The sequence below is a fragment of the Abrus precatorius genome, unplaced genomic scaffold, assembly GCF_003935025.1.
Source record: "Abrus precatorius isolate BTA unplaced genomic scaffold, Abrus_2018 Scaffold9, whole genome shotgun sequence".
Classification (NCBI taxonomy): Eukaryota; Viridiplantae; Streptophyta; class Magnoliopsida; order Fabales; family Fabaceae; genus Abrus; species Abrus precatorius.
The window spans coordinates 12,215,506-12,228,770 of record NW_020874439.1 but is presented as its reverse complement, the minus strand read 5'-3'; the positions used below and the strand labels follow the sequence as shown (position 1 = coordinate 12,228,770).

Below are 13,265 nucleotides of genomic sequence, written 5' to 3'. Positions count from 1 at the left end.
GACTTTTTTTACAGAACTTCAAAATGGTTCTAAGAGATAATTTCATAAAGCATTGTATATTTGAAATTTATTTTTTGTAAAAATTTGACAGACAAAATAATTCTCATAAAAATTAATTTATATACTTAAAAATTCTATATTTTATTTTCTTTATAAATATTTTTTTTACATTTTAAGTGTTTACTGTAATCACTAGAACAGAGAAATAGAAACCAAATCATAAAAAAATGTTATACAGATATAATTAATGACAGGTGAATTAATTTAAAGTTCTGTGAGTAGTGACAGCATCATTGCATTCATTCAATCATTCATGCACGAAACACCATCAACACATCCATGGCAAACAAAAAGCTGAATTGCATGATTTCAAACCTTGCCCGTATTCTCCCACACCCTTTTATTTTTTTTCATAGCGATCCATTACATTAATCATCATATCATAAAATAAAATTCTAGTCTTAAGTACCATTGTGGAAGAGACTACGCACAGCACGGAGGAACTGGAACACAGTGAAAACAAGCACAGCAACCCCCACAACAGTGGAACTGGCCCTCCAAGGGTCTCTAAAGTACACCAACCACAACGCAGCCATAGTACGGTTCCAAGCATTCTGGTAATGCTTATTCAAATCATCTATGATCTCACAGTAACACGTCGACTTGGCCACGAGATGTTTACAAAGGCTATTAACAAGTGTAGCCACTTCAGTATCACTACCTAACTCATGCACAATCACCTCCTTCTCCACCAGCAACTCCACATCTTGCTCCGTGTGAATCAACGAGTCAATAAGAGAAACATAGTTACAAATATAAGGTTGTTCAGGATAGTGACACTGTTCGAACGCAATGAGGTTCCTCAAAACACATTCCGTTGTGTGGTCCACTTTCAATTGAGGGATCCTAAAACGTGCCTTGAAATGATTCAAACAAGGTAGACAACCCAAACACAGAAACGAACTCAGAATTGGCTTTTTCTCAAACGACACATCAAGTAACCTTCTTTTCACATCTTTCTCAAAACTCACCCCTGATTCTTGCAACTTCGTTGCGGTTCTTAAAACATGACGAGAGCAACGGCTTTTCATGCGTTCAAAGTTAGTAGGAAGGTAAAAGTACCTTAACAAATCAGTGAAGTGTTTTGGTTCGCACTTGTCATTGCTCTGTGGTTTTGGTTTCTTGGATCCGCGAACCGAGCCTGTGAAATACTGTTTTATGGATTGGTTTTTGTTGAGAATGAGCTTGGTTTCGTCGGAGGAAGACATTTGTGTGTCGTAGAATGCAAAGTACTCGATGGCGAGGTCGACGAAGGAGTTGTGTTCGGTTTTCTTGTCGTCTTGAGGAACAACATCCTCGTACAGTTTCTGAAGTACGGAGAAAGGGATTTGGTTTTCAATGAGGATTAAATCTCTTGTGATGCTTATGCTGAGCCATGACTGTGTTAAGATGTAATCTTCGTTGTGCTTCACTCGAAACGATCTTGTGTGTTTGTAGTCTTGTTGGTGTTTTGATGTGTCGGATTTCCACGAACTGTTTCTCAACAAGAGCTCCATGATGAAGACCGCGTCGAGGAGAATCATGTCAACGAATTCTTGCTTTTGAATGTATGGGAATTTGTCTGCGTAGCAGTGGCGAATTTGGGGTTCCATTGATTCGAGGTAGTGTTTGTAGGTTTTCATGGCTTGTGGGTTTGAGACACGGACCCAGAAGAAGTGGAAGTACCTCTTTTTGTGCTCTTGCATTGGATTGAGTTCGGTTTTTCCGAGGTGGATTGGACCTATTGAGATCCATTGTGGGGTGTATGCTTCTTTGTTTACTTCTCGAATGTTGTAAGGAACCTTGTAGATGCTGTATTCCGAAAGCCTGAAGTCTTCTAGGATTGGAATGTCGATTATATGTTTCACCATCTCGAATTCCGAGTCGGATAATGACCAAGTTGAAGTGTTGTTATTGTTGGTTTGTGCCATTGTTGCAGCAACAGAACTTCAACTTTCTCTGATTTTCAATTCCCTGTATAATTGAGCTAACAGATAACTTTAAAACATAGATAGACCAAAATCATTTGTTAAGATTAGAATTTTCTTAGATGTTAGCCTTTATTGTGTGTGTTATTAAAATAAAATTTTAATTTTAATTAAAAGATAATACTAAAAGCATTTATAGTAATGTAGTTAAGTTTTATGTGTGTTATAAAGTAATATATAATTAGGGAGATAAAACCTTGATGTCACGGTCCCGATTATGGTTGTGGACCACGATGTAAAACAATGGCTATGATATTCAGTAACGACAGTGAAATAAAAGGTTCAATTATGAAACAGGTTATTGCAACACAATGCCCCACAAGAAGCCAAATCGTTTGGCCTTTTTAGGATTACATTGAAGCAATGGACAAATTATATGTAATTATTCTAATTATGTCATTTGAACCACCCTTTTAAACACTTATATTATATATTTATAATTTTAATATTTAAGATTTCGTTAAAGGATTAAAAAAATATTTAGTATCCTAACTTTTGTAAAAGAAATATTATTTAAATTTTCAATATACTTCTTCGCCTATTGTATTAATTAATACTTTATTTATTTATTATTCTCAATCAAACATTTATTATTAAGAGTAAAATTATAAATATATATAATTGTTCATTAATTTTATAAAATGATAATAAAAATAATTAAATAAAATTATATTTATTTATAGTTTTTTTTTTTCTAATCGTCAAGTAAATTTGCTAAAACTTTGGGAACACAATGAGTTGTCCCCTCGTGGAGCGTGGGTCAAAAAAGCATTTTTGAAACTTTAAATCATTCACCTGAGGCAATAGTTTTAGTTTTTAAGGCCTTCAATCGCCCTTTCTCGTAAATTTTGTCAGTGTTCTTAATTTCTGCAGTGAACAAATCTGAATGGAAAACAGTTCTTAACCATTCTGTGAAAAGTTAATGGAAGTTTTCTTTCTTACAATGTTGACACAGATCTTAAATATAATATTGAAAATTAACATACTATATTAAAATAAAAATTTTATTCTTATGAACAATGATATTCATTGTATGAATTTTTTCTTACGAAACTTCTGAGAAAAGAACTGAATAAAAAAAACGCATTTTAGAAGGGCTTTATTCAAATTACTACGAGAAAATTTTCCTGTAAATTTTACATATAACTTCAAATTGAACAAGACCACGTACACCTAGAACATCCAGTAAATTTGCCAGTTAGTATAAAGTATCAAAAGATTGAAAGACATGAGAAGACAAGTGAATAGTATTTCCAGACAACCAGTGCTCAAGATCTAGTATCATGCTGAGAGAACATGAAAACACAGAACATAAAACCAAATATATCTTTGATGCACAAAAAAAAAAATATATATATATATATAGAACATATAATAATTAGACAAAGACCAAGAAATTCGAAGACATTAACATAAAAAAAAGGAAACAAGATGAAAGGATATAGATTGAGAACCTGTTTGTGGGGAGAAACTAGAGTTTCAGTGTTTCTCTTGCTCAGTAGCTGCCACCTTAGTCCAAACCTGTGCTTGGTATTTGATAATGGTGTGTGTTTTTATGTGGCCAAAAGTTGGATGACTGACGAAGACTTCATGCCACTTTATTGAAATAATGAAGCTCTGTTTTGTCCAATCAATTATCTATGATTGAAGAATTCTAAGTAATGTTTGAAAAATTAATGACATGCAGTATTAGATAAAATATACAATTACTTTGCATTAAAACATTGTCATAAAATATAAGCATAATATGTTAAGTAATTATAATGATTGAATATTTTATAGCATAGTGGTAACTGTTATCTTAGGATATTTTTTAGTGTAGATGACGTTGGTGATGATATACTAAAGATACGTCATGTTGCAAAGACCATCATCAATGTGCTTTTTTATTTAATGTATATTTTCATTATCCCTAACAAGTTTTTGAGGCACCTTTTTTTTTTATATCAATATAGCGTAATTTAGTTTCTAAATATTAAATTATAGAAAATTTTAAATTTTTTATTAAATTAAAGTAAGTTTCACCGTCCAATTATTATTTATTAATTAATTTAAACAAAAATAAATTAAAAAATCACAAATATTACATACGATTTACCTTTTTAAATTTTAAACATGTAAGTCTTGTATATCATAAAGGATTTATTTATTTTATTAAAAAGTTGCTATGAATTAAAACTTGCATAAAAATTATTTTTATTAAAATTATAAAATATAGTAAGATATAATATATTAATAATATTGAAAGTTACAATTTTTAAGAATATATTATTTATAATTTTTTTATTATATTTTTTTTCACATTAAAAATGATATATTTTACTTTTAAGAATAAATGGTTGTTTCATTAATATACAAACACATACATATAGATTAAATTACACGAATGTAACGTAGATTGATTTTTATATTATTTAATAAGTTTTTATTAAATAATTCAATAGTATAAATTATGCTTGCAAATTTTTAAATTAATCTAAAATCATTAAAATCATACATACTTTAAAAATATATAAAAATAAAAATCTTTGCATTATTATATATATTATTATATAAAAGTATTAACAGTATAGAAATATTGTAATTTATATCTAAGTGTAATTTGATCCCATATATATATATATACACGAGTCAATTTTAAAATTACATTTTTTTGGCACATGTTTTTTTTTCTCATTTTTTATTAATAAAAAAATTGGGAAAATGTTTAATTTATATTAACAATTATTAAAAGTTATTTATTATTTCAACGCCAATCAACTTGTCGTACTGCATTTACGTGAGATCATTCGTGTCACAACCAACGTTTTTCTTATCAGCTGTTCTCTCAATTTGTTTTGATTTTCACAACTTCTAACAAACTTTGCAAACACCATCAATTTATCTTTTCCTTCTATTCTCTTTCTTTATTTTTTGTACAACTTTCTCTTGTCTCTTTACTTTAGTTGTTTCGACAACACAACAAAAGAAATAAAGAACTTTTCTTTCTTTTCTACTTTTTCTTGTGATGATCAAAGTAAATTGTTATTTATCTATTAATTTTTCTTGTAATTATAAATTATATTTCTTGCTTATTTAATTATATTTTAATTTAAATTTCTTTTATTAAATTTAAGTTGAATTATACATTTAGTCCTTATAGTTAATGTATATTTACAAATTAGTTTCTATACTTACAAAAATTCTGTTTTAGTTGTATATGCAAAGAATCTTAAGTGGTAGATTCACTCACTATATCTACATGCTTGCGATCTGGGTCAGATCTAAATTAAACTAGATAAAAAAACAAAAAAAAATTATGTTTTAATCTTTATACAAAAATTTTGTTATATTTTACTTAATGCTATAACAATGTCCACAGTGAAAATAATTAAATTATATCAAAATATTTGTGTAGTGATTAAAAAGGTAATTATTGTAAATATAAGGACTAATATATATTTTTTTTAAGTATAAAGATTAAAAGATAAGTTTTTTTTTTAAGTACAAGGACGGACTCGTAAACATATCATATATATAAATATTAACCAATTATAATTTTAAAGAAGTTGCATAATTTAACCTTAAGTATTCTAATCAAGTATTTATTCAACTTTTGTAGTAACCAAACACTTAATTAAGTCCATATTTTTTTATATGATATATCAAGAGCAATCATGATGCATTGTTGGTGATTGTGGTCGCTTGACCAAGACTACTCATTTCCTTCTAATCAATATGAGGTACAAGTTGGAGAAATTGGTGGAGGTGTAACATAAAGGAGATAGTTATACTGCATGGAATACCTCCAAGTATTGTATCAAATAGAGATTCAAGGTTTACATCAAAATTTTAGAAAAACTTACAAAGAGCTTTGACAACCAAGTTGAAGCTTAGCTCAGCATATCATTCCCAGACTGACAGGCAAACAAAGCGGACTATCCAATCACTTGAGGGTTTGTTACGAACTTGCGTGATGGAGTAATAAGGAGCTTGGGATGAATGTCTACCTTTGGTATAATTACCTTACAATAATAGTTATCCCACTAGTATCAGTATGACACCACATGAGACATTGTATGGAAGAAAGTGCAAAACACCTTTGTGTTAGTATGATGCTGGAGAAACAATTCTGTATGCACTAGATATGGTTCAGAGGCAGAATAACCAAGTTAAGATCATTAGAAAGAAGATAAAGGTCGCGCAAGACAGACAAAAAAAGTTATTATGAATAATAAAGGAAATCTCTAGAGTTTCAAGTTGGTGACATGTATTTTTGAGGGTTTCACCCATTACTGAAGTTGATAGAGCTTTGAAATCTAGAAAATTGTCTCCTAAATTCATCGGACCATTTAGAATCCTGAGTAGAATTGGCCTTGTGACCTATCAGATTGCCTTACCTCCAAACCTTTCAAATATGCATCCATTTTTCCATGTATCCCAGCTCAGAAAATACATTTCTGATCCTTTTCATGTAATTGAAATAATTCTTATCCAAGTTCAAGAGAATCTTGTTGATTACCTAGTCAAATAACTATGATTACCTAGTCAAATAACTAAGCAATAAAGACATTATTGATGAAAGTGATATGAAATGCAAGTGATGAAGGAGATGACACCTAGGAGCCTAAGGATAATATGAAGGAAGCATACCTTCATTTTTTCCTAAGCTAGTGAATTTCAAGAAAGAAATTCTTTAAAAGGTGAGAGAGTTGTAACATCCTTATTTTTATATTTATTGTTATGGCATTGTATATTGGTTGTATGTTGGAAATTATTTAAATTTAGGAGAGTTTATAGTGTAAACTATAGGGTATCTCACTGTAGCGAGAAAAAGCTTCTACAATTAGGCTCTTTGACTCTCTATCGCTGTAGCAAGAGATTCTAATTGTAGCGAGAAGTGAATAAGGATAACCCAACAACATTTTTATTGTAGCTATAATTCTTTCATTGTAACGAGAAGCTGTAGCTAGATTGAAAGACAACAAAAGAAAAATTTGCCTGATTTTTTCGCTACAGCAAGAAAAGAACTCATTATAGCGAGTATATCATGAGTTAAGGAGTATTTAAGGGTTTACAACCTAGAAAACTTGGATTACAATCCAAGTTTCAACCTTTCCTCTGTTTTCTCTGTTCTCTCATTCTTTTCTCAAAAAGTCTCCCCTAAACTTCAATCTTCATTCAAATTCGGGCTTAGAAGTTTAATCAATCAACTCCAAGTAAGTCCTTGAAGCTTAATTATCCCATTTTTGTTGTTTTCTCTATTTCTCATTTCTCAAAATGCTCTCTCTTGTGATACTTAGGAAAGACTTAGTTCTTTCACCAAAATCTTTCACAAATCTCCTTTCAAAACTTTATTCTGATATAAGGAGAGCTTTATTTCGTCACTTTAAGCATAATAAATATTTTGTTTATTTTCTTATGTGTAAATGCATGATTGAATGATATTGAACTGTTGTAAAAGGTTAATGAAGTATGTTTGGCTGATTTTGAGTGGTAATGCTACATTCTGGTAGTATATGTGTTTTGGATTTAGTCTGGAAGTGCTTTACTAAGCACAATTTCTTACTTAAGTAATGAGTTTGACACACACAAAAAAGCATGAGATGAATATAAAGTGTTGAATGGATCTAGTGTGAATAATTATAGAGATACACTGAGTATAGAGTCTGAAAATGATGAGAAATCTAGAAAAAATGTAAGGTGATGAGCGACATTCGCGTATATGTATATACTTTTTCTGAGAGCGAATGCGCCACATGGCCTCATACTCATTTCCTGACTAGACTCCTGACTATATCTTTACTAAGGAGCTCATTATTGTATATGTTGCACTCATGTATATGGGCTAACTGGCAACTATTTATCTAGTTGAGTAAGACCTTGGAAAGTGCTGGAAGCATCTTCTTTTTGTGATCACTGTGCATTAAGAGTGCATGTTTTAAGGAGAGAACTGAATAATTTATGACTAATTTGTGTATTGTGACTATGTGATCATTATTGTTCTGTAAATTAGTTGTGGAATGATGATGTTTTCTTTTAAGTTATAACTATGATTTCTTGTAATATGATTTGTAAAATGGTAGAATAGATGCTCATTCTTACTTAAATTTTCAGGGAATTATGATGACGACATCCATGAAAAGAATTAGATTAATAGATAGTTTTGGACAATGTAAGTCAAATTTTGTATTTAATGAATATCAAAGAACTTGTTATTTTAAGTTGGTCATAGACTGTGTCGATGTACCTAGCCATATTTATATTTTGGAAATGAAATTGTATTATAGAATCCCCATAGACTTTCCTGTAAATAGTGGAATCCACCACACTTTATGTATATGTATCTATAGATGTACAGTTAGGACTCCGACAACTGTGACCTACCCGTGCACGTATCACGATCATGACCTTCTTGGAAGGTTGACCCAAGTTACTTTCAAGTGAGTTTCAGGTGTTGAGATTGCAGCCGATTCGAAATATTTCTACCTCAGATCAGATAGGAATCTTGATTCGAATGATTTAGTAGAGATAAAGATATGACATAGTGATGACTAACACCAGGTCCTCAGTATTTTGGTTATGGCTTGGAACTGCTTTTGGGACTTAGTATTTTTTATTATGTAATTATTATTCTAGTCCCTACGCTCTTTTGATGAACATTTTGAAAAATATTGCATTTATCAGTAGATGAAAATTTAGTATATATATTTCTTTAATTGTTTTTGGCATATTATGATTATTAAGTTACAATTCACTTTGTTCATCATATTATGTTAATAATAGATTATTTTAAAAATAGCTTTATTTATGGAAAGACTTTAATTTTTTTGTACACTCCTTTCCTATTATCATTAAATATGAAAATTATATGATTTATCTCGGTTATATACCAATAATTGTGGTAATTTGAGAAATTAAAATTGAGGATGTTATATTAGAATTGCATATCTCCAACTAAAAGTCTCACACTCATGCAAACCACTCACACGTGATAGTCAAGATGAATTTTAGCACCTGATTTGTTTGCTAACAAAAAGTTACAAAGTACTCACATACAATATGATTGAGTATAACACAATTTTGTGTCTAAATTTTCATTTTCAAGCAATTGTTGAAAATTTGCACTAGACCAATAGAAATTCACAAAGTTCCCTTTCATGTTCCCTATTTTGGAATGACTCCCAAGTTATCCACACAATACTATGATATCATATCCGTGAAATCTCATCGAATTATATGTGCAATGACTCCAAGTATATCCACACAATACCATGATATCATATTCGTGAAATTTCATCGAATTATATATGCATCCAACAGTTGGTCTTCCAACTCATAATCCTAACTAAAATGTTATGTCTTCAAGTGTGATTATTTACTCTCCAAATGAAAAATAAAATGTGTGTAATTTTAACCACCATTGATAAGTAAGCAATTTAACAGGTACTTTATTATAATCATAATATCCAACGTATAATAAGTGCTAAAATATAATATTTTAAGGTAAAGTTGTAGCTACAAATTAGATAAGTTAATTATTGTCGATTTATTAAACAGACACATACGTTGTATCAAATAAAATAATTTACGTTAAACTATCAAAATAATATTAAATTATAAAAAATTCAATTATAATACACTTAAATTAACTAAATTAAACTAATCGAAGTAAAAATAAATTATAACAAATTTATTTTTTTTAAAATTATTTTAACTAATGAATATAAATAAATTATCAATTCTTGCAATTTTACAAAAATTTATATACTATCATAATCACAATAATTCATAAATTGTTTTATATTTTCTTCTTTCACTTTTGTAATTAGATTCAATATTCTACAATTTTTCTTTCAACCTACGTCGCATAACATTTATTTGCTTATAATAGCTACATAGGTCACCCCATGTTCATTAGTAGCACGTGTGCCCATCCAAGTACAATTTATTCGCTTGGAATGACTTAGTAAAAACTATATTTCATATCACTTTAATACAATTTATATATTAAAAAACATTTTAAAGTTTTCAAAAACCAGAACATTTTAAAAGTTTTTTATATTTTTATTTTAAATAAAAAATTAAAAATTAAAAATTAAAAACATTTAAGAAGTGGAAAGCGTGTTCCACGTGAAACGGGGCATGGCCAAGGCCCTATTTACAGCAGAGGACAGAGGTAACAGTACTAATGTACCAAAGAATAATAAGCATGTGGTCCAGTGACTCTGCAACACTTCAATGGCACTTACTATTTTGTGCTGTAAAGTAACTTTATTGCCGTAACTTCTGTATTTTTTTATTTAGTTCGGGCCTGAAAAGGTTGCTACTTTCAACATATAAACTAAACTATGCCAAAATCTTATAATTGTGTTAGTGATAATGTTTATATAATGATTATGTTTAATGTGGTTTCACAAAGCTTTCAGACATTGGCCAAATTCGTAATTTGAGCCCAAAAGCACAGTACCTCGCTTTTTTCTATATCGAAAATATTTAAATATTAAAAAGATTATAAAAATATTGAAATTTTGAAAAGATTATAAAAATATTGAAATTTTGAAAAGATTATAAAAACATTGAGAATTTTTAAAAATTGACATTGACAGAATTTGAGATGAAAAACGTGTTGACAATTTTTGATAATTTAATTTGGATGAAAGTTTTTTATTGTTTTTTATTAACTTAGTCTAACTATTTGTTCGGAGTCTGAATTTTTAGCTAAAACTTAGGTAGATAAGTTTTCTTAATGACATGATATATTAACTTCCATGAGAGGAGGCATTTACTTTTTGGAAATTTAAAAAGAAACTGATCTCATAATTGACACATCTCATTAATAGTGATAAAAAAGAAACTGATGTTTTAAACTCACCAGCTTGCATTTGAGTGGTAAAATTTCTAAGCAGATCAAATAGTATCAATATTTTGGATGAAACACACCAATAACCCTTAGAAAGTTTAAAGTGGTGAATAAGAAAACAGCAACTCCCACAATGGTTGAACTTACTCTCCAAGGGTCACGGAAGTACACATATCTTAGCATACCCATATAGCGCTTCCAATGGCTGTTGTAGTGATCATTGAGTTCCTTTATGATTTTGTCATAATAATTAGAGTTTACCATAACATGTTTGCAAAGATCATTGATCACAGTTGCCAATTCTGTATGGCTTCCAAGTTCATGCACAATTGTTTCTTTGTCCACCAGCAACTCCACATCCTCTTGAGTGTTAATAAGAGAGTCAATTAGAGAAACATAGTTGCATATGAAAGGTTGCTCTGAATAGTGACACTGCTCCAAGGCAATGAGGTTCCTTAGGACACATTCTGTCACTTGGTCTACTTTTAAGTGAGGAATTTGCAAACGGGCTTTGAAACATGTGGAGAATGGTAAGCAACCAAAACACAGGAACCAACTAAGGATCGGAGTCTTTGCAAACTTTATGTCCAAATAGCTCCTACCTTGAACTTTCTCGAAGCTAACCCCTGCCTCATCCAACTTTGTGGCAGTCCTTGGGACATATTCTACTCTACAAGGGGTGAAATATTGTGATGGATTCACCCCCTCAACTTGGACTTGTGTTGGAAGGTAGGTGTACCTGATCAAATCAGTGAAGTGTTTGCAAGATTTTAAGTTCTTGATCATCTCATCTTTTTGACTTGACTTGTGTGGATAATAATCTTCAAAGTAGTTAAAGGCAAGCTCAATAAAACTAACTTTTTCCTTGCTGCAATCATCTCCAGGAAACACCCTCCTGTGCAATTCCTCTAACACAAACATGGGAAGCTGGTTTTCAAGTAGTAACAAGTCCCTTTGTGTACTTTTGCAAACCCATGATGAGGTGAACATGTGATCATTTTTCGGTTCACCTATGTTTGATTTTCTCAAAAAGAGCTCCATGATGAAGACAGAATCTAAGAGGATCATGTCAACAAACTGTTCATCCTTGTAGAGTTCTGGCTTGGAATAACAGTTCCCTATCCTTTCTCTATTATCTTCAAGGAAAATTTTGTATTGCATCAAAGCTAAAGCTTGCTTGCTGGATAAACGTTTCCAAAACGCATGAAAGTACCTTTGTTTCTGTTTCTCTTGCTTTAGCTCTGAATTACCACTGTGAAGAGGGCCTATTGAGATAAACTGTGGTGTATAGGCTTTCACATTCAAGTTCAAGAGATGGAAAGGAACCTTGTAAATGCAGCATTCATCAGGCACCACAGGCTCAATTTGTTCAGGAATTTTAATTATGTGCTGGATCTGAGGTTTAACTTCAGGTAAAGCAATGTAACCAGTAGTTGAAGCCATTCAAACACAATTTCTTCTTCCCTAGCAATACCACAAAAGCAACATATATATATATATATATATACACATTAAATCACTTACAATACATTGAAATTAAGAACTTCAACTTAACAAAATGACATGCAACTATACTTCTGTTTAAAGAAAAAAAATGTACAAAATTAAGGATATATCATCTCAATTGAACTTCAATATAAGTAGTTACACGCATTTTCGAAGGCCTTCAACCCCAGTTAGTACACAGTATCAAATTATTGAAAGACATGAGAAGACAGGTGAATAGTATTTCCCAAACAAGCAGTCAAGATCAATTATATTGCTGAGAGAACATGAAAACACATAACATACAACCAAGGATAATAGTTTTCAGCTGTCGGTTGAGCAAAATCTTTGATGCACAAAAAAAAAAAAATATATATATATATATATATATATATATATATATATAGAACATATAATAATTAACCAAATACCAATAAATTAGAAAACACTATCATAAAAAAACCAAAAAAGAAAGAAAGAAAGAAAGAAAACAAGATGAGAAAGGATGTAGATTTAGAACCTGTTTGTGGGGAGAAACTGGAGTTTCAGGGTTTCTCTTACTCAATAGCTGCCACCTTACTACAAGCCTGTCCTTGGTATTTAAAAATGGTGTATGTTTTTATGTTGGCCAAAAGTATTCATGCCACTTTATTTAAATAATGAAACCCTGTTTGGTTTCAGTCAATTATCTATGGTTGAAGAATTTTAAGTGATGTTTGAAAAAATAAAAGTATATAGTATTAGATAAAATATAATATTGTTATAAAATATATACATAATCTGTTAATTAATTATAATGAATAAATATTTTATAGTTTCTTATGTCATTAGTGGAAACTGTTATCTTAGGATTTTTACTGTAGATGATGTTGGTAATGATATGTTAAAGACATTTTTAATATTACTAGGAT

The 13,265-nt window shown here is 30.3% G+C and overlaps 2 protein-coding genes across 4 annotated transcripts; both read right to left on the bottom strand.

Annotated features, from left to right (window-relative positions):
- Nucleotides 1–262: 262 nt before the first annotated feature.
- Nucleotides 263–3,556, bottom strand: LOC113850317 (UPF0481 protein At3g47200-like). Of its 3 annotated transcripts, none has more exons than XM_027480808.1 (2): nucleotides 3,482–3,550; nucleotides 263–2,026 (listed from the first exon to the last, which is right to left on the bottom strand). In XM_027480808.1, exon 2 carries the CDS (start codon nucleotides 1,968–1,970, stop codon nucleotides 462–464), a length of 1,509 nt encoding a protein of 502 aa, XP_027336609.1. In that variant the 5' UTR covers nucleotides 1,971–2,026; nucleotides 3,482–3,550; the 3' UTR covers nucleotides 263–461. The 3 variants fall into 3 exon arrangements, with proteins under 3 accessions (XP_027336609.1, XP_027336611.1, XP_027336608.1); XM_027480810.1 differs by having other exon boundaries at nucleotides 274–2,013; nucleotides 3,482–3,556; XM_027480807.1 differs by lacking the exon at nucleotides 3,482–3,550 and adding an exon at nucleotides 2,823–2,864 and having other exon boundaries at nucleotides 274–2,026.
- A 7,370-nt stretch (nucleotides 3,557–10,926) lies between these two features.
- Nucleotides 10,927–12,980, bottom strand: LOC113850400 (UPF0481 protein At3g47200-like). Its single transcript, XM_027480938.1, has 2 exons — nucleotides 12,875–12,980; nucleotides 10,927–12,333 (listed from the first exon to the last, which is right to left on the bottom strand). The coding sequence occupies exon 2, from the start codon at nucleotides 12,310–12,312 to the stop codon at nucleotides 10,927–10,929; it is 1,386 nt and encodes a 461-aa protein (XP_027336739.1). The 5' UTR covers nucleotides 12,313–12,333; nucleotides 12,875–12,980.
- Between the last annotated feature and the right edge of the window lie 285 nt (nucleotides 12,981–13,265).